This window comes from Rhinopithecus roxellana, chromosome 16, assembly GCF_007565055.1.
Source record: "Rhinopithecus roxellana isolate Shanxi Qingling chromosome 16, ASM756505v1, whole genome shotgun sequence".
NCBI lineage: Eukaryota > Metazoa > Chordata > Mammalia > Primates > Cercopithecidae > Rhinopithecus > Rhinopithecus roxellana.
In genome coordinates, this window is record NC_044564.1 from 14292798 (window position 1) to 14317144 (window position 24347).

The 24347-nt window shown below is 42.3% G+C and overlaps 1 protein-coding gene across 4 annotated transcripts in view; it reads left to right on the forward strand.

The window, feature by feature from the left end:
• The window catches only part of MED27 (mediator complex subunit 27), a 216944-nt gene that overhangs the window by 136465 nt on the left and 56132 nt on the right, over positions 1-24347 (forward strand). For all 4 annotated transcript variants that reach the window (XM_030919938.1, XM_010372838.1, XM_030919939.1 and 1 more), the window contains exon 4: positions 4033-4126. In XM_030919938.1, coding sequence (XP_030775798.1) covers positions 4033-4126 — 94 coding nt within the window. The remainder of the gene's footprint in view (positions 1-4032; positions 4127-24347) is intronic.

Consider the following 24347-nt stretch of genomic DNA (forward strand, 5'->3'; position numbering starts at 1 on the left):
TACCTGTCCTTAGCCCTGCTCTCAAAGTGGGGCGCCGCACTGCAGAGCCCGCTGCAGACGCTAGCAGTGCTCACTGTCTCGGGAGGCAACAGTCGGAGAGTACTGCCAGAGACCACCTCCCATACCAACACTCCCTCCCTCAGCGAAAAAAGAGTGTCATTTTTGTCTCTAGATTTTTAATTTGAGCCTCCAAGCTTTCCTTATTTCTGTCAAGTCACTAGTGGTTGATTTGTGTTTCGAAGGTTGGGTCTGTTTGAAAATGAAGTGTTTTGATTTTTGCCTCGCGAATTTAGACATTGTTTTCCTCAGCTAAAGATGCAGCTGACTTTCTCTCTTTCCCTTTTTGGCAAATACATAATGTCACCTGTAGAAAAGAAATTTGCATCTCCTTTGTGTTAGGCATGTGAATGGAAAACAATCTCCTGAAAATGCATTTTTGCTTCCTACAGTCTTTGAGTTTGCTGAGCTTTGTCTAAGGTCACGGGTTGGGGAAGAAACAAGAAGACAAGAACAACGAAACCCACCTGGATCTCTTCACTTACCTGTGCCTACAGCAGATATTTTCCCTAGGAACTTATTTTTCTTTTGCCATTGCCTTTTCTTAGAGGTAAAAATCTCATCAGTAAAGGAATCAAAAATGGCCAGGGACCTTTGTTTGCCCATTTAGAACTCTGGCCCTTACTAAAAGCAAGCAGAGTTAGGTAGTTGGCATGGAATTCTAGAAATCTACACACTGAGCTTGGTTTCTGGCTTTTTGCTTGACCTGGGATCATCACTTAACCCACCTCATTTCTTTATTTTTCTAGCCTCCTAAGGAAACTAGTTTTCCAGAATGTATCTTGACGCCTTCAAGGTGAAAGGTACAAGGGAAAGCAAATTATGATGTTCCCTTTGTGCTGAAGATCTGCATATTCATCTGCTTTCTGCTGTCCAGAGCTATGATGGCTATTGATTGAGGATCAGTTCAGAAGACATCGCCTATCCTCCTCCCCATTAGCATATACTTAGCAATGACCTCCATTCACGCAGGACAGTGGATGTTTGCTTCCTGCTGAGTCGGAAGCAACTGGGTTTAAACCACACGTATAGATTTAGAAAAGAAGTATATACATGCAGGAATGTTTCCAGTGACCTGGTATAAACTTTAGGCATGATGTTTTTGTCATGTGCCTTCACCATTTCAAGAAACGTCAGGCAATGATGAAAAATGAGTTCATTTCCTCTTGTCTTCACTTCTCACCCCTTTTGTAGCATTTAAGCTTAGATCCAAGATTGTGTGTCATGATGCTGTAAATCTAGAAGGAACCACAGGACATGATGTGTGGTCAGCCTGTGTCTTAGCCATACAGGAAAGATTGTTTATTAAACCATTAAAAAATCGGCAGAGGCCGGGCACGGTGGCTCACACCTGTAATCCCAGTACTTTGGGAGGCTGAGGCGGGTGAATCACGAGGTCAGGAGATCGAGACCATCCTGGCTAACACAGTGAAACTCCGTCTCTACTAAAAATACAAAAAAATTAGCCGGCGTGGTGGTGGGCACCTGTAGTCCCAGCTACTCGGGAGGCCGAGACAGGAGAATGGCGTAAACCCGGGAGGTGGAGCTTGCAGTGAGCTGAGATTCTGCCACTGCACTCCAGCCTGGGTAACAGAGGGAGACTCCATCTACAAAAAAAAAAAAATTCAGCAGAATGGGGCCTTGCCTTTAAGAAGTGCCTCTCATTCTTTCTGAGCAAGTTCACTTTTTGGTGCCATATCCTCACGGTATGGTGCTTTCGAGAGATGGGAGATGCTGTTTGGTACTGAGTTCATAAAAGCCATTCATGTACTTGAAGAATATCAAAGTCTCCCTCGGCCTTCTTTTCTCCAGGAGCAAATACCCTTCAGTGCACCTCCACGCCTTCTCACTCATCTCTGCTGCAGTCTGCTTACTGTTACCGTTGTTTACCATGGGGCCCTCTCTAATTTTTCCCCTTCCTTCTTCAGCTTAAAGTTTTAAAACTCGACATCACATTCTCTAAGGAAAACCTGATAGGCTTTCCTTAGAGAATAGGGAGGGTCGCTTTCTGACTTTCAGAGCTGGCATGTGATATTCGCTTTTTAACAAATGGCATTATGTTTTCTGCTATCTCTCATGAGCCCCAGGTTCAAACTAAAATCTTTTCATGTTGTGAACAGAGAACTAATCTCCCTCTTACCCCAAGAGAATACACCTTTTATATGTCCCTGACTTAATGGACATGTAATTTAATTTGTCGTAGCCAATGGATATGAAATCCAATGTAAAATCCTTAATAGATAGTTTTACATGTCAGCTATTATATTATACATCCTCTTTGTGTCCAATGTGATTGGATGGTGAACACAAATTCTTGTATGATTTTGTTCTCGAAGGACCTGAGCCAGACCCTACTCGGTGCTATGGGCTGATGTCTTCACAATGCGCTACCACTGTAGGGAAGAATTTATCCCAGTAAGAGAGGGCATTTTTGCAGAATTGGCCTATGGTGTAAGTGGTAGAACTACCAATCAGGGCACTTACAATTTTTGAGTCCTTTATATGTGTCAGTTCTCATGCTCAGTCCTTAATGTCACTGACCTCAATTATTATTAAACCTTAAGAGATACAGGTTTCATCTGGGCTATAAGAACAGAGGATTTCCTTTTGGTGGGATATCTCCAAGGAAAACATGAAGCTGATAGCTTGCCTGATATGTTTGGAGTAAGAGTCAGGTAGAGAGTTTAGGAATAAAACTGTAACAGATACATAGAAAACTAATCAAATGAAAAGGCAAAACAGGGCTGAGTGCATGGCTCTCGCCTGTAATCCCAGCACTTTGGAAGACTGAGGCAGGCGAATCACTTGAGGTCAGGAGTTTGAGACCAGCCTGGCCAACATGGTGAAACCCGTCTCTACTAAAAATACAAAAATTAGCCAGAAGTGGTGGTGGGCGCCTGTAATCCCAGCTACTTGGGAGGCTGAGGCATGAGAATCGCTTGAACCTGGGAGGCGGAGGTTGCAGTGAGCTGAGATAGCACCACTGCACTCCAGCCTGGGCAATAGAGCAAGACTCAGTCTCAAAAAAAGAAAAAAAGGAAAGGCAAAATAGAAATGCAAGAAAACAGAAAGCTGTATAAGTAAATAAATGTAGTCATGAGCTACCATGTAGCTCAGCTATTAAAAATATATGCAGAGATTTTAGAATATAATCACAGACTACTGATTTAAGTAAAAATTGTGATATAACTTGAATTAGAGCACAACCAGGAGATCAGGAATGACTTCAGGTATTTAAAAACAGAAGGAATTGGCGGGGCATGGTGGCTCACGCTTGTAATTCCAGCACTTCGGGAGGCCGAGGCGGGCAGATCACAATGTCAGGAGATCAAGACCAGCCTGGCTAATATGGTGACACCCCATCTCTACTAAAAATACAAAAATTAGCCAGGCGTGGTGACGTGTGCCTATAGTCCCAGCTACTTGGGAGGCTGAAGCAGGAGAATCGTTTGAACCCAGGAGGCGGAGGTTGCAGTAAGCCGAGATCGCGCCACTGCACTCCAGCCTGGGTGACACAGCAATTGTCACGCAAGTTTTTGTCAAAAAAAAAAAAGGAATTTAATCCCGGGAATTGGTTATTCCAGTGATTCAGAGGAGAAACCTGATGAGACAGTAAGACAGCCCAGAGGTGCGTAACAGCAGGACACTGCTGCCACCCTGGACTGGAAGGACAAAGGTAGGGGGCCTTGTTGTTGGAGCCCAGTGACCCAGCAGGTGACACAGCTAAATTCTGACCTCCTATAGAAGAAAATTAATAGTCGTGCCTTAAAATGAAAAATCAAGAACTAGCATTAAAAACACATTATCTGGACATACAGAGGTAAAGACAGAAAGGTTTCTAATCCTATTTGCCTTCTTAAAACTGTGTTATATTGATTTAAAATTACATTTAAAAGCAATGTCTTTCGAATACTATTAATCTGTAGTTCTTAACTGGAGTCATAGTTCACACATGTTTATTTTTTCCCCACTTAGATATGTTGATGATGTGATCAACCGCATTGACAGGATGTTTCCTGAAATGTCCATCCAATTATCCAGACCCAATGGAACATCAGCAATGCTTCTGGTAAGATGAGCTTGACTGATTTGTAGGGATGCTGGGGGAAAAAAAAATGGACTTTTCAGTTAACTCTCTGGTCCTGTGTTGTAGGATTTATAGAATGGGGATTAAATTCCGATTTGATGGTGAATAACATATTTCCTTACTGGCAATCTGTAGGTTAATAATTCTGCACATTGGGCCGGGTGCGGTGGCTCAAGCCTGTAATCCCAGCACTTTGGGAGGCCGAGACGGGCGGATCACGAGGTCGGGAGATCGAGACCATCCTGGCTAACACGGTGAAACCCCGTCTCTACTAAAAAATACAAAAAATTAGCCGGGCGAGGTGGCGGGCGCCTGTAGTCCCAGCTACTCGGGAGGCTGAGGCAGGAGAATGGCGTGAACCTGGGAGGCGGAGCTTGCAGTGAGCTGAGATCCGGCCACAGCACTCCAGCCTGGGCAGCAGAGCCAGACTCGGTCTCAAAAAAAAAAAAAAAATCTGCACATTGAACCCTCGCTTTTGAACAAAATTGCAGATCCCATGTAAGAATTAACCAGAGAGGAAAGACACTGTAAGACCATTTCACCTTAAGTCGCTTCATGCAACCTCCCAATGTTTTGGTGAATCTGTTTTCTATTTTCCCCAAAGAAGTATAGTAGACAATAGTGATGCTCAACTGTTGGATCCTGCTAAAGAAAACGCTCTCTTCATACAAAACCAGAATATTATGTATTTGAAGAAAGTATTCTGAGACTTGTGACTGATGACTTCTGGTTTTGCTGTTTCTGATTATGGTTTGCTCTGAACACATCACCTCATCATCTCCTGGTGGATGTTTGTATTTGCATGAATTCACCAAAGACAGGTGTGTTTTGGAAATACAGTGGGATAGAAATGCTAGATTATATTATTAATTAGGAAGTCATAGAGACCTCAATGATGAGAAGCTTTTCTAGTGGTTTGTATAATAACACTTGTATGTGCTTGAAGAATACTTCCCTGAACACAGATTTTTGAGGAACCACCACATTTTATAAAAAAGCAGATAAGTTTATTGAATAAGAATGATGGTTTCAGTGGGTGTCAGGGAGCTAAGGTTCAGGACTGGGTATTTTTTCCATCTATTCTGCTGTTGCTGCTTTGGAGCCTAGTGTGAATTCCCCATATTTTAGCATTTTACTTGTGTGAAATCTTATAAATAGCCAGTCACCCAGGATGAGTTACTATTTACTCCAGCCCATTCATCTTAGGGGAACATTGTGTGTGCATGTGTGTTTTGGTCTTAAGACAGGAAAAGATCTGGGCTTGTTAAATGTTTCTTACTTCATTTGTGGGGAAAAAAAATTAGTGACATCCACCTGGATAACATGCTACTTAAAAAATTTCTTTCAGTTAAAACATAAAGAAAAGGAGATAATGCTATGTTTTTTTTTTCATAGAAAAGGGAAACAGTTTTCTTCACATAAAATGTATCTGTCTACAGAACACAAAATACGTTCTGCTTCCAGAGGTTGCAGTGAGCTGAGATCGTGCCATTTTACTCCGGCCTGGGCAAAAAAGCGAGACTCTGTCTCCAAAAAAAAAAAGTCTCTCTCAGTTAAATGTACAAATTGCCCAGATTTTAAGATACCCCAGACCCAGCAGTTGAAACATAGATCCTGCTCTCAGCGTACCTGACAGGGTCCCAAAGAGTTAATGAAGATAGAAATGAATGCGTCCTCAGTGACATAGGTTTGTTCAAATTATTTCTGGGTCATTGAGCTCCCATTTCATGACGAGGGTGGGACTGGCATTGAAGGGAATGAGCAGAGGGAACAAGATTCCAGGCAAACAGGCTATGCAGATGAGTTCCTTCCACCTGAGAAGGCAGGCATGTATTTCACAGTGACGGTCGACCTCGCCTGCTTTCCCATAGAGCTTCTGTCCCAATAGACTGATGAGAAAGTTTAGGGACTCAATTCAAGGCAAGAATCACGTTTCACATGCCCAGTTTATTTACCACCACCAACACCCATCCACCCCCGCTAATTCAGACATGTGCATCTAGGTGCCTACTTGTTATCTTTCTTCAGCGACACAGGAACTCACAGAAGCTGGTGCTTACTTACAGGAACAGTAGTAGGTGATCTGATTCAGAATCAGATTGCCACGGGGTTAATCGTACTTTTAACATAATGCCTGCGTTTGGCGTTTACTATTAGAAGTTGGAATTTTATGAGATGGCAAATCTCTAGGCTTTCACTCCTACCACATCCATCATGAGGTGGGTGACGGGAATTCCTACCTGGAGGGGGAGCAGGACCAACAGATGCCACCTCCCCCACTACCTACTGGTTACCTGTTCCCTGGACTTCACTGGTAAAGTTTTGGGGCCTAGACTGTAGGCAGGAGGTGTAGGCAAGAGTTGAAAGTGTTTTCTGGAGATGAATCTGGAATAAATTGAATTAACCGGGAATGCAGTGTGTTCCGGAAGGCTATGGGGAAAGACCAGTTAGGAGGTCGTTGAAGCAGGGTGCACTTGAGCAGTCTCAGCCGACACCTTCCTTTACCTCCCTTGGCAAATGTCCGAACTGCACCTGTGCTTTTGAAATAAAAAGGCATTGCCTCCGGAATTGGCTAGGCTTCCTTGAATGTGGTCAACAGCAACTCTGATTGACTCACATAAGGAAAGAGTTGGTTTGGGTTTTGCTATTTGATGGTGCCAGGTGCATGAGACTCAGTGATGAAGCTGACCTGCCAGGCAGGACAAAAACCAGAGTAGCTCCAGGCATGTCAGGAACAAGATCAGGACAATGTTTTTTAGGGGGCCCCATGGCCCAAATGATTCCATATGAACTGCCTTCCATCCCTGTGCATACAATCTGGGAAGAACACTCCTGCTGGCCTAGCCTGCCGTTGCTCCTTGCCCTGAGCCCCGAGGATGGGGGAGTCAGGCCTTGGCAGCCCCACAGAACTGCAAGGAGTGGAGGGAAAGTAATTCCCTAGAGGAACCAGCCGTCTGTATGACACAGTGAACGTCTGTGTGGACAGAGGCTTGTGGCTTACGCAGCACTTATCTCATCTGATGCCCACTGTGGCCCTCGAGGTAGGTAGCACCAACTGTGCTCATTTGACAAGTAGGAACTGGAGGAAGTTGTTTCCTGGGCTTGTGCGGTCAGGACACCTATCCCTATCTCCCCAAGCCTCCAGGATGCTATGATTCTCTTGTCTCTGAGGACAGTTCATGCTCATGGCAAGTAAGATTTGGACTACCAGGCACCAGGCTGGTGATTTTTTCTTTTCCTTTTTCGTTGTTTTTTTGTTGTTTTTGTTTTTTGTTTTTTTGTTTGTTTTTTGTTTTTTTTTGGAGACAGATTCTCACTTTGTCACCCAGGCCTGGAGTGCAGTGGCGTGATCACAGCTCATTGCAGCCTCAACCGCCTGGGCTCAAGCAATCCTCCCACCTCAGCCTCCTGAATAGCTGGGACCACAGGTGTGTGCCACCATGCCTGGCTAATTTTTGTATTTTTTGTAGAGACGGCAGGCTTGTCTCGAACTCCTGAGCTCAAGTGATGAGTCTGCCTCAGCCTCCCAAAGTGCTGGGATTACAGATATAAGCCACTGTACTTGGCCAGTTTTTTCTTAAAAATTTTAAATTATGTAATTTGATATATACTAAAGAATATATGTAATGTATATGTAAATTATAAAGCTTAGATAAACCCATGAACTCATCACTCAATTTGAGAAATAGAACATAACCAATATGGCTCCTCCCCAATCCCTGCCTCCTGACCCGTGGTCATCTCCACCCTGAGAGGCACCCCCTTCTCATTTTTAAAATGCAGTTCGCCACATGTGCCTGTATCGCTAAATAATGCCTCCTTGAGTTTTGAGCTGTGTAAAAATAGTGTCATACTATGTATATTGTTTCTGAGCTGTATCCCTGATGGTGGTCGTATCTTGCAGTTTGATCATTGTCATCTAATGTCCATCCTGTGACTGTCCACACTTTATCCTTTCTCTTGCCAAGGCACACTGGGGTTGTTTACAATTTTGCTTTATAAATAATTTTGGCATGAGCATTCTCTTGCATATACCGGGATACTTTTTTTTTTGAAAGTTTTTATTCTAATTTTTGTGGGTACACAGTAGGTGTATATATTTATGGGGTACATGAGACACTTTGATACAGGCCTGTGATATGTAATCATCACATCCTGGTAAATGGCTATCCATCCTCTCAAACATTTATTCTTTGTTTTGTAAGTTATCCAGTTATACTCTTTTAGTTATTTTTAAATGCACAATTAAATTGTTATTGATTGTAGTCACCCTGTTGTGCTATGAAATACTAAGGATTACTTATTTTTACTAACTACTTTTTGTACCTGTTAAACATCCCCACTATCCTGCCCCCATACTCCCACCCCAGCTATCCCTCTCAGCTGCTGGTAACCATCCTTCTATCTCCAGGAGTTCAGTTACTTTAATTTTTACCTCCCACAAATAAATGAGAACATAACAAAGTTTATCTTTATGTGCCTGGCTTATTTCACATAACTTAACAACCTTCATTTCCACCCATGTTGTTGCAAATGACAAGATCTCGTACTTTTTTATGGCTGAATAGTACTCCATTGTGCATGTGCACCACATTTTCTTTATCTACTCATCTCTTGATGGACACTTAGGTTGTTTCCAAATTTTGGCTGTTGTGAACAGTGCTACAACAAACATGGGGGTGCAGCTATCTCTTCGATACACCGGTTTCCTTTCCTTTGGGTATCTATGCATATGATAGCTCTATTTTTAGGTTTTCTGAGGAACCTCAAAACTGTTCTCCATAGTGGTTGTACTAATTTACATTCCCACCAACAGTATACAAGAGTTCTCTTCTCTCCACATCCTTGCCAGCATTTGTTACTGCCTGTCTTTGGATAAAAGCTATTGTAACTGGGTTTTTGCCATTCTGTATGTCTTCTTTTTTTTAGTCGGATCATTAGTTTTTTTTCCTGTAGAGTTCAAGCTCTCTGTATATCCTGGCTATTAATCCTTTGTCAGATGGGTAGTTTGCAAATTCCGTAATATTGCAGATCCATTCTATGGACTGTCTCTTCACTTTGTTGATTGTTTCCTTTGCTGTACAGAAGCTTTTTAACTTGATGTGATCTCATTTATCCATTTTTGCTTTGGTTGCCTATGTTTATGGGATATTACTCAAGACATTTTTGCTCAGACTAATGTCCTGGAGAGTTTCCCCAACATTTTCTTGTAATAGGTTCATAGTTTGAGGTCTTAGATTTAAGTCTTTAATCCATTTGTATTTGATTTTTATGTATGGTGAGAGATAGGGGTCTAGTTTCATTCTTCTGCATATGGAAATTAAGTTTTCTCAGCAACATTTATTGAAGGGACATCTTTTCCCCAATGTATGCTCTTGGCACCTTTGTCAAAAATGAGTTCACCGTAGGTGTATGGATTTGTTTCTGGGCTCTCTATTGTCTTCCATTGATCTATGCGTCTTTTTATGCCAGTACCATGCTGTTTTGGTTATTATAGCTCTGTAATATAATTTGAAGTCAGGTAATGTGATTCCTTCAGTTTTGTTCTGCTCAGGGTAGCTTTTGCTATTCTGGATCTTTTTTGGTTCCATGTAAATTTTAGGGTTTGTTTTTTTTTTCTATTTCTGTGAAAAATATCATTGGTATTTTGATAAGGCTTGTATTGAATGTTTATTGCTTTGGGTAGTATGCACATTTTAACAATATTGTTTCTTCCAACCTATGAACATGGAATATCTTTCCATCTTTTTGTGTCTTCTCCAATGTCTTTTATCAGTGTTTTATAGTTTTCATTGTAGAGATATTTTTCTTCTTTAGTTGATTCCTAGGTATTTAATTTTATGTGTAGCTATTGTTAAATCAGATTACTTTTTTATTTCTTTTTCAGACTGTTCACTCTTAGCTTATAGAAATGCTACTGATTTCTGTATATTTTGTATCCTTCAACTTTACTGAATTTGTTTCTCAGTTCTAATGGTTTTTTGGCAGAGTCTAGGTTTTTCCAAATATAAGATCATATCATCTGCTAACAAGGATAATTTGACCCTTTTCCTTTCCAATTTGGATGCCCTCTATTTTTTTCTCTTGTCTGATTGCTCTAGCTAGGACTTCCAGTATTATGTTAAATAACGGTGATGCAAGTGGGCATCCTTGTCAAGTTCTAAATCATAGAGGAAAGGCTTTCAGGTTTTCCCCATTCAGTATGATACTAACTGTAAGTCTGTCATATATGGCTTTTATTATGTTGAAGTATGTTCCTTCCATACCCAGATTTTTGAAGGTTTTTATAATAAAGTGATGTTGGTTTTTATCAAATGTTTTTTCAGTATCAATTGAAATGATCGCATGGTTTTTGTCCTTCATTCTGTTGATATGATGTTTCACATTAACTGATTTGCGTATGTTGAACCATCTTTACATCCCTGGAATAAATCCCACTTCGTCATGATGAATGATCTTTTTAATGTATTGTTGAATTCACTTTGATAGTATTTGGTTGAGGATTTTTGCATCAATAATCATCAGAAATATTGGCCTATAGTTTTGTTTTTTTGTTGTGTCTTTGTCTGGTTTTGGTATCAGGGTAATACTGGCCTCATAAACTGAGTTTGGAAGTATTCCTTCCTCTTCTGTTTTTTGGAATACTTTGAGTAGGATTGGTATTAATTCTTCTTTAAATGTTTGGTAGAATTCAGCAGTGAAGCCATTGGATCGTGGGCTGTTCTTTACTGGGAGACTTTTTTATTACTGCGTCAATGTCGTTACTTGGTATTGGTCTGTTCAGGTTTTAGATTTCCTCATGGTTCAATCTCGGTAGGTTGTATGTGTCTGTGAATTTATCCATTTCCTCGAGGTTTTCCAATTTATTGGCATGTAGTTGCTCATAGTAGCTACTAATGATCCTTTTAATTTCTGTGGTATCAGTTGTAATGTCTCCTTTTTCTCTCTTATTTTATTTGTATCTTCTCTCTCTCTCTCTTTTTTTTTTTCCCCCTAGTTATTCTGGCTAAAGGTTTGCCAATTTTATTTTGTGTTTCCATTATCATTTATTTCAAGAAACTTTTCAGTTTCCTTCTTAATCTCTTAATTGACCCCCTGGTCATTCAGGAGCATATTGTTGAATTTCCATGTGTTTGTATAGTTTCCAAAATTCCCCACATTATTGATTTCTAATTTTATTCCAGTGTGGTCAGAGAAGATACTTGATATTCTTTCAGTTTTTCGTTTTTTTTTAATGTTTTAAGACTTGTTTTGTGACCTAACCTACAGTCTGTCCTTGAGAGTGGTCCATGTAGTCTTATCCTTGAGAGATCTGTGTGCTGAGGAGAAGAATGTGTTCTGCAGTCATTGGATGAAATGTTCTGTAAATATCTATTATGTCCATCTGTTCGGTAGTCCAGGTTAGATCTGATGTTTCTTCGTTGGTTTTCTGTCTGGAAGATCTGTCCAATCCTGAAAGCGGGGTGTTAAATTATTGTATTGTGGCCTGTCTCTCTCTTTAGCGCTAATGATATTTCCTTTGTGTATCTGGGTGTTCCATTGTTGGCTGCATATATATTTACAATTGTGATATCCTCATGCTGAATTGACCCCTTTAGCATTATATGATGACCTTCTTTGTCTCTTTGTACAGTTTGTGTCCTGAAATCTATTTTGTCTGATATAAGCATAGCCACTCCTGCCCTCTCTTGGTTTCCATTGGCATGGAATATCTTTTTCCATCCTTTATTTTCAGTCTATGTATATCTTTATAGGTGAAGGCTGTTTTTGTAGGCAACAGATCAATGGGTCTTGCTTTTTTATCTATTCAGCTACTCTGTGTCTTTTGATTGGAGAGTTTAGTTCACTTATATTTGATGTCATTGTTGATAAGTAAGGATTTACTTCTTCCATTTTGTTGTTTTCTGGTTGTTTTGAGGTCTTCCTTCCTTCTTTCCTTCCTTCTTTTGTTCCTTTTAGTGAAGGTGATTTTCTCTGGTGCTATGATTTAATTTCTTGCTGTTTATTTTTTGTGTATCCATTGTATATTTTCTAATTTAAGGCTACCATGAAGTTCGCAAATACTGTCTTATAACCTGTTGTTTTATTTATTCATTCATTTATATTTAATTTATTTATTTTGGAAATAAGGTCTCACTCTGTCACTCAGACTGGAGTGCAGTGGCACAAGCTTGGCTCACTGCAGCCTTCACCCCGTGAGCTCAAGTAATCCTCCCTCCTCAGCTTCCCAAGTAGCTGGGACCACAGATCCACACCACCACACCCAGCTAAGTTTTTGTATTTTTGGTAGAGACAGGGTTTATCTGAAAAAGTCTTTATGTCTCCTTCATGCTTGAAGGATATTTTCACAGGATATACTATTCTAGGGTAAAAGTTTTTTTCCATCAGCACATTAAATATTCCATGCCACTCTCTCCTGGCCTGTAAGGTTTCCACTGAGAGGTCTGCTGCCAGACAGATTGGAGCTCCACTCGATGTTACTTCTTTTCTGTTGCTTTGCTCCTTTTAGGATCCTGTCTTTATCCCTGACCTTTGAGAGTTTGATTACTAAATGCCTTGAGGTAGTCTATTTCAGGTTAAAACTGCTTGGTGTTCTATAATCTTCTTGTACTTGAATGTTGCTATCTTTCTCTAGTTTTGGACAGTGATCTGATGTTACCCCTTGGAATAAACTTTCTACCCCTGTCTTTTTTCTCTGCCTCCTCTTTAAGACACTTAGAGTTGCCCTTTAAGGCTATTTTTTAGATCTGGATTACCAGGCAGAGACTCGGTTCTCTTCCCTTACTTTCTCCCAAACAAAGGAAGCCTCTCTCTCTCTCTGTGCTAAGCCACCTGGAGCTGGAGATGAGGTGATGCAAACACCGCTGTGGCCACCACTGCTGAGACTGTGCTGGGTCAGACTTGAGGCCAGCGCAGCACTGGGTCTTGCCTAAGGCTCACTGTAACTACTACGCCTATGTTCACTCAAGGTGCTAGGACTCTACAGTCAACAGATGGGGAAGCCAGCCAGGTTTTTGTCGTTCCCTTCAGGGCAGCAAGTTCCCCTAGGTCCCAGGTGGGTTCAAAGATGCTGTCTGCGAGCCAGGGATGGGAGTTAAAACCCTTAGAAATCTAGCTGGTACTCTCTTCTACTGCAGCTGAGCTGGCCCTCAAACCACAAGAAAAGTCCTTCCCACTCTTCTCTCCCCTTTCCACAGGCAGAAGAGCCTCTCCCAGTGACCACCACCACCACTGGTCCATGGGGCGTTGTGCCAGGCCACTGGCTTTTCAGTCAGTGGAGAGTCCATAGTGGTTGTACTAATTTACACTCACCATAAAGGCGTGGCAAATGCTGCCGTGCCTGAGACTCACCCTTCAGGGCAGTGGACTCCCCTCTGCCAGAGCAGGTCCAGAAATGCCATCTAACAGCCTAGGCCTGGACTCAGGGACCCCAAGAGCCCATTTGGTGCTCTACCCTCCTGTAGCCAAGCTGGTACCTAAGGGGCAAGGCAAAGTCCCCTTTACTTTTCCCTCTGCTTTTCTCCAGCAGAAGGAGTCTCTCCCCAGAGCCACCATGGCTGGGAATGTGCTGGATCTCTCTTGAAGTCAGCACATCTCAGAGTCTCACCAAGGCCCACGGCATACTACCTGGGTGTCACTGTTGGTCATTCAGGGCCCAAGGGCTCTTTAGTCAGCAGGTGATGGATCCTGCCAGGACTAGGTCCTTCCCTTCAAGGCAGCAGGTTCCCTTCTGGCCCAAGGTATCGAGAAATATCATTTGGGAGCTAGGGCCTAGAATGGGGGCCTCACAACTGCCTGGCGCCTTATCTTGTTGTGGCTGAGCTGGTATCCAAGATGCAAGACAAAGTCCTCTTTACTCTTTGCTCTCCTGCCCTCAAGAAGAAGGAAGGGTCGCCTTCATTGCTGTAAACTGTAGTGCCTAGAATTGGGGGAAGGGTGGCGCAAGCACTCCCTTAGCCACCCGGGCTGCTGTCTCCCTAGGTCACGTGCCCCCCTAGTCCACTGGCTCTGAGCCCAGCCCAACACTAGAACCTGCTTAGGAATTGCGGTCCTTGTGGTCTAGACGGCTTTTCAAGTTTACCTAGAACCCCAGAACACTTTAGCACACACTGGCGAGGCTTGCTGAGAAACTCAAGTTCCCACATTGGGGTGGGTGATTTCCCTCGGACCAGAACTGGTCCAAATGCTCCCTCCGTGGACATGGCATCAGCTGAGCCCAGCACGGCTTTACTCTCTGCTGTGACGGGGCAGCACTGAGTTCAGTGGCAAGTCCCCCGGTTGCTGTGCTCTCCCTCACCCAAGTGTGCAGATCCTTTCTGGGCCATTTGGCAGCTGCTGGAGGAGGAGGAGGGGTGGTGTCACTGAAGACTGTCTTTCCTCCCCTCTTCAGTGCCTCTTTCAGCGAAATGAAGTTAAAACCAGACACTGTGATTGCTCACCTGATTTTTGGTTCTTATTATGTTGCTTTTTTGTGTATAGTTGTTAAAAATTGGTATTCCTGCAGCAGGGATGGTCAGGGGATGCTTCTATCCAGCCATCTTGCTCCACCCACCTCAGGATACATTTTTAAGCCTTAGCCCAAGCCACAGAGCCAGTGCAGACTCCTTTCTGGAGGAACAGGGAGGGGTTGTGATCAGTAGGGAAAGACGGCATTTTCCTAAGAGCCACCTGAGTTGTGAAACCTGATGTTGCAGTGCCCACATGGGTGTCCAGAGCGGCTCCTGTTAAATGGCCTTGGTTCTGCAATAACACATTCCACTGATTTTATTGCTGTTCTAAATCTCATCTGCTTTTGGTATATGAGTGTAGAGGGCTTGGGGGTTGTTTGTGCGTATGCATGGGAAAACAGCATAAAGTCATTGGACTTCAGGCAATTTGTGGACAAAAGGCAGGTTTTGGTGATTCCATTTTGGCTTCCTCCTTCATCAAGCAGTCCCTGCCAAGAAGCTCCTGACATGCCTGGAGCAACCCTGACCTTTGTCCCTCCTGGCAGGTCCGGTCTGTAATTGGGAGTCTCAGTCCATCATCGACAGTTTCTTCAGAGTATAAAAAGGGAAGAGGGAGAGGGAAACTACCAAACTGGCACTTTTTGACCCCTCTCTGTATTTCAGCTTGGCTTATCTAAAGCCAAACCAGCTTTTTGTTGTTGGCCTGGAAGCACCAGGGCTTCGAGGCCAATCAGAACCTTAGGAGCAATCACCTCCTAGCCTAGGACCGTTTGATATGGGGCACATGCTGGAGGCCTCTTCACAATTGTGAACCCGCAGGGAGTGCACTCTTAGGAGAGGAGTTGGGGTGAGAGGAGGGGAGGAAGGACAAATGGGCACTCAGCATTTGCTGAATGAATACATGAATGGCAGAAATAAAAGCATCTTTGACTTTCATATGTATCCGTGTGTCCATATTACGGATATGGGGATCTGTTCTTTGGCTACTCAGGGGAGAAGGAATGACACTTGTGACTGATTTGATTCTGAAATTGCCAAGATGGTTACTGGCTTAACTTCTGGTGTCCTTGTACGCCTTAGGTAATCGACTGTAGCCTATACAATCCACACCCTAGCTAATGTCGGATCTAAACTTGCAGCCTCTTGCATAATCTTTAAATATATTGTGGTGCTCTCTGCTCTGTTCCGGGGCTGTTTTGGTATTGTGTAAATTAATAACTCATGATATAATAAATCTTGCTTCCGTTCTTTGAAGAGATGAGCACAGTTATCCAAAAATAAATCTAGCTATGTTGATATTTAGTGTCAGTTAATCTACCGCCTAACATCCCATTATTAATTTTCTTTGAACAGTCAAAATATTTTAAGAGCTTAACTGAATCAGAGACTGGAACAAGCTGCTGGCTTCTCTCGGCATTTAAAATATTAATTTACAATTTTTGACTGATCTATTAGGTACAAAAATGTAAGAAAAGAAAAACGCTTCAACCATGATATTGAAAATATATCTGGATATTTTTTCATTTTTATTTAGATGTTATTTGATTTGCAAAAGATAAAACTCATTTAGCAGTCTTTCTAAATCCACATTTTAACTGACCTTCACTTTCCTTAACGTATTCATACCCTGCTTGTGAATGACACATCCCGTTTTCAACCATTTAGACATTATCTCATTTTACTCCACCCTGAGTTCTTTGAGATAGGAAAGACTGGTAAGTAGCTAGACTGCTTAATTATTTGGGGCCTTGATTTCTCCACTGAGTTCAATAGTGCTCAGGCTTGAAAAGGACTAAGAGTCACCAGCGTAGTTTGTGGGAAGTGTACATTCTTGACAGGCAGTACAGAAATTCCAATTCAGCAGCTCTGGGGAACCCAGGAGGCCAGGACGGCCAGAGTGCAGGGAGCGAGGGAAAGGACGGTGGAGTCCTGGAGCTCTACCTTTTCTCCTGCTGTGTTTCTTGGGCATCTCAACTGAGTCTCAGGTAATCTGTGGAGTACATTTTGAGAACTCCTTTGTGCCCTTGGAGTTCTGATGAAGGCTGGCCTTTTTGATAAGTCCCAGCTCTAGTGTCAAACTGGCTTATGAGATATGCTACTAAGGCGTTCATATTTATTCAGTAAATACTCACTGAGCCCCTGGAGATAAAGGCATAGTTCTAGGCACTGTTCGGCATGGACCACAAGAAGTTTTTGCCCTCACAGAGCCTGCCTGTAGTGTAGAAAATGGACAAGAGACCAGCAACTTGCATAAAATGATGTCAGATGGTGATAAGGCTAAGAGGAACAGAAGCGGGGTAAGGGACTGCAGCATGGCAGAAGGTGTTGGGGGGCAGGGCAGCCCTCTGTGAATCAAGACCTGCATGAAGCGAGGTTACAGGTAAGCCATCTGGGGAGGCCACACAGGTAGAATAGACCCTCCCTGGAGGGCGGTGGGCTTGCCCGAGGAGACCCCAGGAGGCCAGCACGGCCAGAGCACAGGAGTGAGGGGAAGAAAGGCAGAAGTTGACACCACCTAAGCAGGAGACACCAGACTGGGCCTCACAGGCTGGGAGGAGGGCTTCCTGTTTAGTGAGGTGTCCCTGTCGTTTTAAATTCAGATGTACAAATTTGGATTCATCGTGACCCTTGACTCATGACACACTGTCATCACTGACGCAGGCATGGCCCTTTCATATTGATTTATTTATAATGCAGTGAACACCTTTGAACATAGCACTGGACCAGGAGCTGGAGCATGATTGGCAGCCTGTGCTGCCTGGGACTACCCCACATCCCCCACCACTCCCCTGCCCCGCAGGAGCTGCTATCCCCCTGCATGTTTATCATTCTCTCTCCTGTTTTGGAGGGGTGCTTCACCATATATATGTGTATTCGTAAATTTATTCTTTAATTTTCCCTGGTTTTTAACTTAACTTATTTTAAAGGAATTATATGTTGTCTTCAGGGACTTAATTTTTCACTCAGCATTCTGTGTTTTTTACTAAATTTCATTCAATTTATTGGTTTAGCTATAGCTTATTCATTTTCACTGATAGGAAATATTCCATTATCTGAATATATTCTAATTTATTTATCCATTTTTCAATCGATGGTCATTCTATTTATTTCTGGGTTTCTGTTTTTCTATTATAAACAGTCCTGCTCTTAGATTTTAAAATAATGAAGAGTGTAATTGGATTGTGTGTAACACAAAGTATAAATGCTGGAGGGGAAAGACACCTCCCCGTTCTCCGTGATACGATTATTACGCATTGCGTGCCTGTGTCCAAACAGCTCATGTATTCCATAAATATGTACACCTCTTATGTACCACAGAAAAATCAGAATCAAATAATCAAACGGTCCTGCCTGGAACATTCTTGTTCATGTCCCGTGGTACCCACGGGCTACAGTTTTTCTTGAATCTACTCCTAGGAGTGGAATTGCTTGGTTTAGAGCAGTGGTTCTTAACTGGGAGTGATTTTTGCCTCCCAGCAGACATTTGGCAAGGCCTAGAGATATTTTTAATTGTCACGACCTGGGGAAAGTGATGTTCCTGTTATCTGTTGGGTAAGCGTGAGAACAAAAATGTAGACCTAAGTAAATAAACAAGCAAAGAAAGTATCACCTAGAGAAAGAAATGCTGAAAATATTACACACATAACTATAAAATGATATGACCAAGTTGAGACCACACATATGTCATATCAATGAATATGAATTAATTTAACACACTTATTGAAAGCTTTTTAAAGGTGATGTTGGTGTGGAAAAATAAGTATGCATTAAAGGATAGGAAAACACCAAAAAGAAAAGCTACCAAAGGAACTAACCCCATCAAGCATTAAAACATACCCTAAAACCTCTATCATTAGAACAGTGCAGTACTGGCTCATAAGTAGACAAACAGGCCAGTGGAATAAAATAGCCTAGACATAGACCCAAGTACATGTGGAAATTTAGTATGATGCAGGTGGCATCTCAAGTCAGTAGGGCCTCTGTCATTAAAAGCAAAAAAAAACCTTCAGATGGTCAAAAACATCATTAGAAAATCAAAAGACAGCCAAGCTGGGAGAAAATATTTGCAAGATACATTACAGACAGGACTAATATCCCTAAAATTATTTTTGAAATCATAAAAATGTAGGGTAAAAGACCAAAAATGGGGTAGAAAATGAGGAAAAAAAAAAAACAGACAATTCACCAAATTTTAAATATATATGATACTTAAAGAGATGAAAAGATGTTCAACCTTACCCATAATTAGGAAAATGCAAATTAAAATTGCACTGAGGTACCATTTCTCACCTACCAGATTGGCAAAAATTAAAAAACGTAACAACAGGTTCTGTTGGTAAGGCTGTGGGGAAACGCCCTCTCATACCTTGCTAATGAGAATGCAAATTCATCCAACTGTTTTGAAGGGACTTTGGCAATGTCTAAGAAAACTATGTACATCACACTTCCAACTACATGAAAATACATATACACCATTATTAACTGAAGCTTGTTTGTAATTGTAGAATATTGGAAATAGCCGAAATGCCTGTGCAGAGGAGCGTGAGTGAATACATTATGATAAGTCGCACAGTGGACCCACATCACTTTTTTCTCCATCTTCAAAAAGAATGAGAAAGACCTCTGTGACTCACATGCAGTGATTGCCAAGATATATTGTTAATAGAAAAAAAGCAAAATGCAAGAGTATCCTTAATACGCTTACTTTTTCTGGAAAAAGGGAGATATAAAATACCCATTATCTGCTCATTTGTAGTGGGGAAAGATAAACCCGAAGCAGAGAAATTGGTTATCGGTGGGCAGATGGGAAAGGCATGTCCCAGGTGAGGAGCGGGGAATAGAGAAGGCAGGTGTGTCCTGGGGAGGCCTGACTCTGAGTATACCGGTATACCTTCTTACGTAGTTCTGACTGTTAGAACATGTGAATGTTTCACATACTCAAAAAAATAAATAAACTGGACAAGACTTTAAAAAAGAAGAATACAAAACAAATAAATTGAAATGTATTTCAATTGAATAATGTGACCACACCTTTAGGGGATAGGAGAGGCATAGAGAACTAACACTAGTAACCTTTGAACTTGACATTGTGACCCTAAACCCTTAAGCTAGGGATTATAATAACTGTGAACTAATATTAAACTTCAGTCAGTTGGCTGGTTTTTCACAGTGGTTTGGATTAGTGGTTCTGAAACTATGTGTATTCTAGGTTTGAGCAAATATGGAAATAAATTGTGGATAATGGGAGTCAGGTTTCTTCCCTTTGGAGAGGGAAATTATAAAGATGGAAAGCAGAATGCCAAAAGTCAACCCTCAGTATGTTGGACTGCAATTGGAAGTATCAGTATCAACGGGTTGTTTTTATTGTATGGATGTAGAAATAGATACAGATGTTTCTGTACACACGAGTCCATGTTTCCCAGTTCTGTCTGCTGAGAAGGTCTAGAAGCAGTGAGACCCCAAGAACAGTGAGCACAACTGTCATCCACATGTTAGTTTCCAAATATTCTCACTAATAGGAGCTCCTTGGAGAAGTGGCTGATTCCAGAACGGGAGCAGGAAAAGATGAGCCTGGAGCATCTTGCTGTACCGGAAAGTAAGGAAGTGCCCAAAGAATGATAGGGACACATCAAAGGACACAGGCCAGGCACGGTGGCTCACACCTGTCATCTCAGCACTTTGGGAGGCCGAGAATGGCGGATCACTTGAGGTCAGGAGTTCGAGACCAGCCTGGCCAACATGGCAAAACCCTATCTCTACTGAAAATACAAAAATTAGCTGCCTGTGGCAGTGCCTGCCTGTAATCCCAGCTACTCAGGAGGCTGAAGCAGGAGAATCGCTTGAACCCGGGAGGTGAAGGTTGCAGTGAGGCAAGATCGTGCCGCTGCACTCCAACCTGGGTGGCAGAGCGAGACTGTGTCTCAAAAAAAAAAAAAAGACACAGAAACCAGTTGGAAGGAGCCTCCTACTCACCAAACCCAGGACAATTGAACACCAAAATAAATAACACTCATCATGGATTACAATCCGTTGAATACAATAATAATCGTCGAGTCCATACTGATTTAAGTAAATACATGAGTAGAAAGTTGAGAGCTATCGGTGTAACAATAGCTCGTGGTATATTGCTCGTTTCTTTAGCAATAGCTCTGGGAAAGCTCTTTCTTACAGTAGAATGTGAACTAAGAAATGTAAAAGAAATTAGAAAATTGGGTCGCCGCCATAGTAATTGTTTCAGACAAGAATCAAGAATCATCAATGGGTGCTAAAGTTTATGGGCGACAGTTTGACGATGGACCGGGTGTGTGTGCAGAGAAAGTGCGGATGTGAGTGTGCGGCAGGTGCAGGGTAGTGCTAACAGGGCACCTAGATGATGGGTGTACGGGAATTCCTTGTACTATTGTTGGAACTTTCTGTGACTCTGAACTTGTTTAAAGTTATTTCAGAATAAGAAATTAACATTTCTAAGCATGCATATTTAGATATCCACATTGGATGAAATGATATGTGTTTGGCCCAGAATCTGTTGCTTCTGCTCCCTACAATGCCACCGTCCCTCTCCAAGCCTCTGGTCCCTCTCACCTGGATTATTATAGCTGCCTCCTACCTGGCCTCCCCGCTCCCATCCTGCCTCTCGTCAGTTCTCCACGTGAGGCCAGAGCCTTTTAAAGGGAAAGTCAGGCATGTATCTTCTCTCTTCAGAACCTGCAGTGGCTCCCCATTTCCCTCCAGTGAAAGCCTGTGTCCCCTGTGACAGCCCATCATCTGCCCCTGACTCCACCCCACTTTCCCCCACCACTAGGCCCAGTGCTGCCATAAAGCCTTTGGCCAAAGGTTTCCCCAAGCGCCTATTCCTCCTAGTCTTCAAGGCTCCGCTCTCCTGTCCCTTCTACCACCATGTACAACTGACTACACCCCAACTCCTTATCTCCTTAGCAGCCTTTATTTTCTTTTGTTATACTTACCACTTTCTAATGTAGGATATGATTTCCTTATTGTTATGCTTATTGTTTTTGTGTTTCCTCTGGAAAGACCCTAAGTTCCACACAGGAGAGATCTTTGTCTCTTTTGTTCAGTGATACGTCCCAACCCCCTAGAACAGTGCCTGGCACATAGTAGGTGTTCAGTAATTATTGGTTGAGTAAGTGTTGATTCAGATTCATGCATGTATGTGTAAAGAAATGAAAATTAAATGTCTTCTTTCAAATACTGAGATGAGCGATAGGGAATGATATATTACTAAATGAGCCTGAAATACAGACTGTGCAATCCTGGTTTTGAGGGAAGCAGACATATACCTATTGATAAGTGCGCTTGTAAACAGGCTAGAAGAGTATCTGTACACTGCACTGTTAGAGAGGAGTGTTTATCTCGTGGGTGGGGTAAGAGCGTTAGTTTCTTTACTTTCTGCTTAAGACACCTAAGTATTGTTTGATCACTTTTACTAGAATCATGCATTAAGGCCAGGTGTGATGGCTCACCTCTGTAATCCCAGCACTTTGGGAGGCTGAGGCAGGTGGATTGCTTGAGTGCAAGAGTTCAAGACCAGGCTGGGCAACATGGGAAAACCCCATCTCTACAAAAAATTTTAAAAATTAGTTGGACATGGTGATGCATGCCTGTAGTCCCAGCTACTCGGGATGCTAAGATGGGAGGATCACCTGAGCCCCGGAGGTGGAGGTTGCAGTGAGCCATGATCACGCCACTGCACTCCAGCCTGGGTGACACAGCGAGACCCTATCTCAAAACAAAACAAAAAAAAACGAAGAAGAAGAATTATGCATTATTCTTAGAATTAAAATTTACAAAGGAAAAACTTTGTGGTATAAAGTTTCCTTTCAAGTGTAAAATTCATGGGGTACATAGTGGCCCGATGCTAGAGGTCTCCTCAACCAGTGTCTTTGTTCGTGTGAGCACTCCCTGTGCTGGGCACCATGCGCAGCTCTTTACCCATACCATCGCACTCACCCGTGCTTGGGACCCCAGGAGGTGGGTGGCATTGTCCCCATTTTCCAAATGAAAAAACACGCTTGAAGAGGCTCAAGCCCACAAAGCTACAGTACTAAGTGACAGAGTGACTATTTGGATCCCAGTCTGACTTGAGAGCTCAAACTTCCATCTTTAAAAAAAAAAAGTCACTCAAAGCCAAATGTTCAGGTCTTCCCCAGCCTGCAGCATGTCGTGCCTGCTTGCTCAGGGTGCCACCCACTTGGCCCTCAGCTCCCTAGAGTCTCCAGCCTCCGTGTAGCCAGAGGTGAACTTAGGACCCAGCAACTGAGGCTGAGAACTGCCTCAGAAATTGTTCTGGGCCCACTCAATTCTGAGATCTCTTAGGCAAAATATGTGCTGTGCTTCCATCTTAAATATGTATGCCAAAACTGTACTTGGCTATTTATCTTTTGGAGGCAAACGATTTCAAGTTCCGTGTAAATACGGCGTTCTGTTTAAAACCTAGTAATGTCATTTTGTGGGAGTTCCCTATCCTCCTCCTCCCTACTCATTTGAAATTGCTATTGTCTTTATCTCAGGGCTCTTAACCTTGGGTCCATGAACTCCTGGGAGGTAGTGGATGGGTTTCAGGAAACCTCTGAACCCTGCAGTTTTCTATGTGTGGATGTCCTTCTGTGCCTTCTTCTGAGGGAGAGGGTCTGTGACTTTCATTAGAATGGGAGGCTCGTTCCCAAAGCAGGTTAAGGACACTGGTTGTAGACCTTAGCTAGAGCTCGGAGGCTGTTCTCCGTAGGCTTTCTGCTGACCTGCAGGTCCAGCTTCGATTCTCTGAACTCTTGTTTCATACTCAGTACACTGGAACATGTGTGTTTCATTTCCGGGTGAATTTCTGGTGGCTTGCACATTAAAGCACAGTGGGAGAGATCCTATTGTTGACGAAAATGGCCATGTAAAGGAAGCAGAAGGAGTTGATGCTTTCAGGCACCAGAGTGGAGCAGCTTGAAAAAAAATGCTTGGGCAGTAAACCTGTTTTTCAGTTTTCTGACAGCTAAGTCATACAGAAAGAAAACACTTTATGTTCCATAGTTTTTATTTTGTGACAAAAACATACTAAGTCAAATTTAGAGATAAATATTTTTTTCTTAGAACTAATTTCAGGGAGTTGTTTGTTTGCTTGACAAATGCTACTTACTAGGTATACATTGTCTGTTTAGTTAATTTCTACAGCACAGTCATTCCCAGAGGCAGTGGTGCCCTTATATCTGTCCAGTGAATGTATGTTTAGGACTTAAGGGTAACTGACAGTTTCCCTAAGATTCCACAAAAATATTTAGTCTACATTAGCAATAGCCTAGTTAGGCAATCTAGATTGTCCCCCTTTTCCAAAAATGCTAATATGCCCAACTCATCAGGCTCATAATTTCTAAAGATACCTTTGAAAGCCCATACTTCAGATCTCTGGTTTCCTTCTACACATTTCAACTGCATTTGTCCCAAAGAGGTGGAAAACATATTCCTCCATCCCTAACGGGTGTATTTCAATGACTGGCATTTACAAGAGTGAATTTAAGTGTTGGAGAAGGCAATTCCACCTCCAAGGGAATTTTGTTGGATTTTACTTTTAAAATATTTTGAATATGTGAAATTAATGCCAGGTAGAAAGAGGTGGCACTGACCTTTTTGAGACAGGGTGAAACTCTTTAAAATTTAGAAAAGTGGTTTGAGTGAATGCATGGTACTACCACTACCTTTACTTATTTATTTATTTATTTTTTGTAAGGTTGTCTGATTTAGTTTTAGTCAGT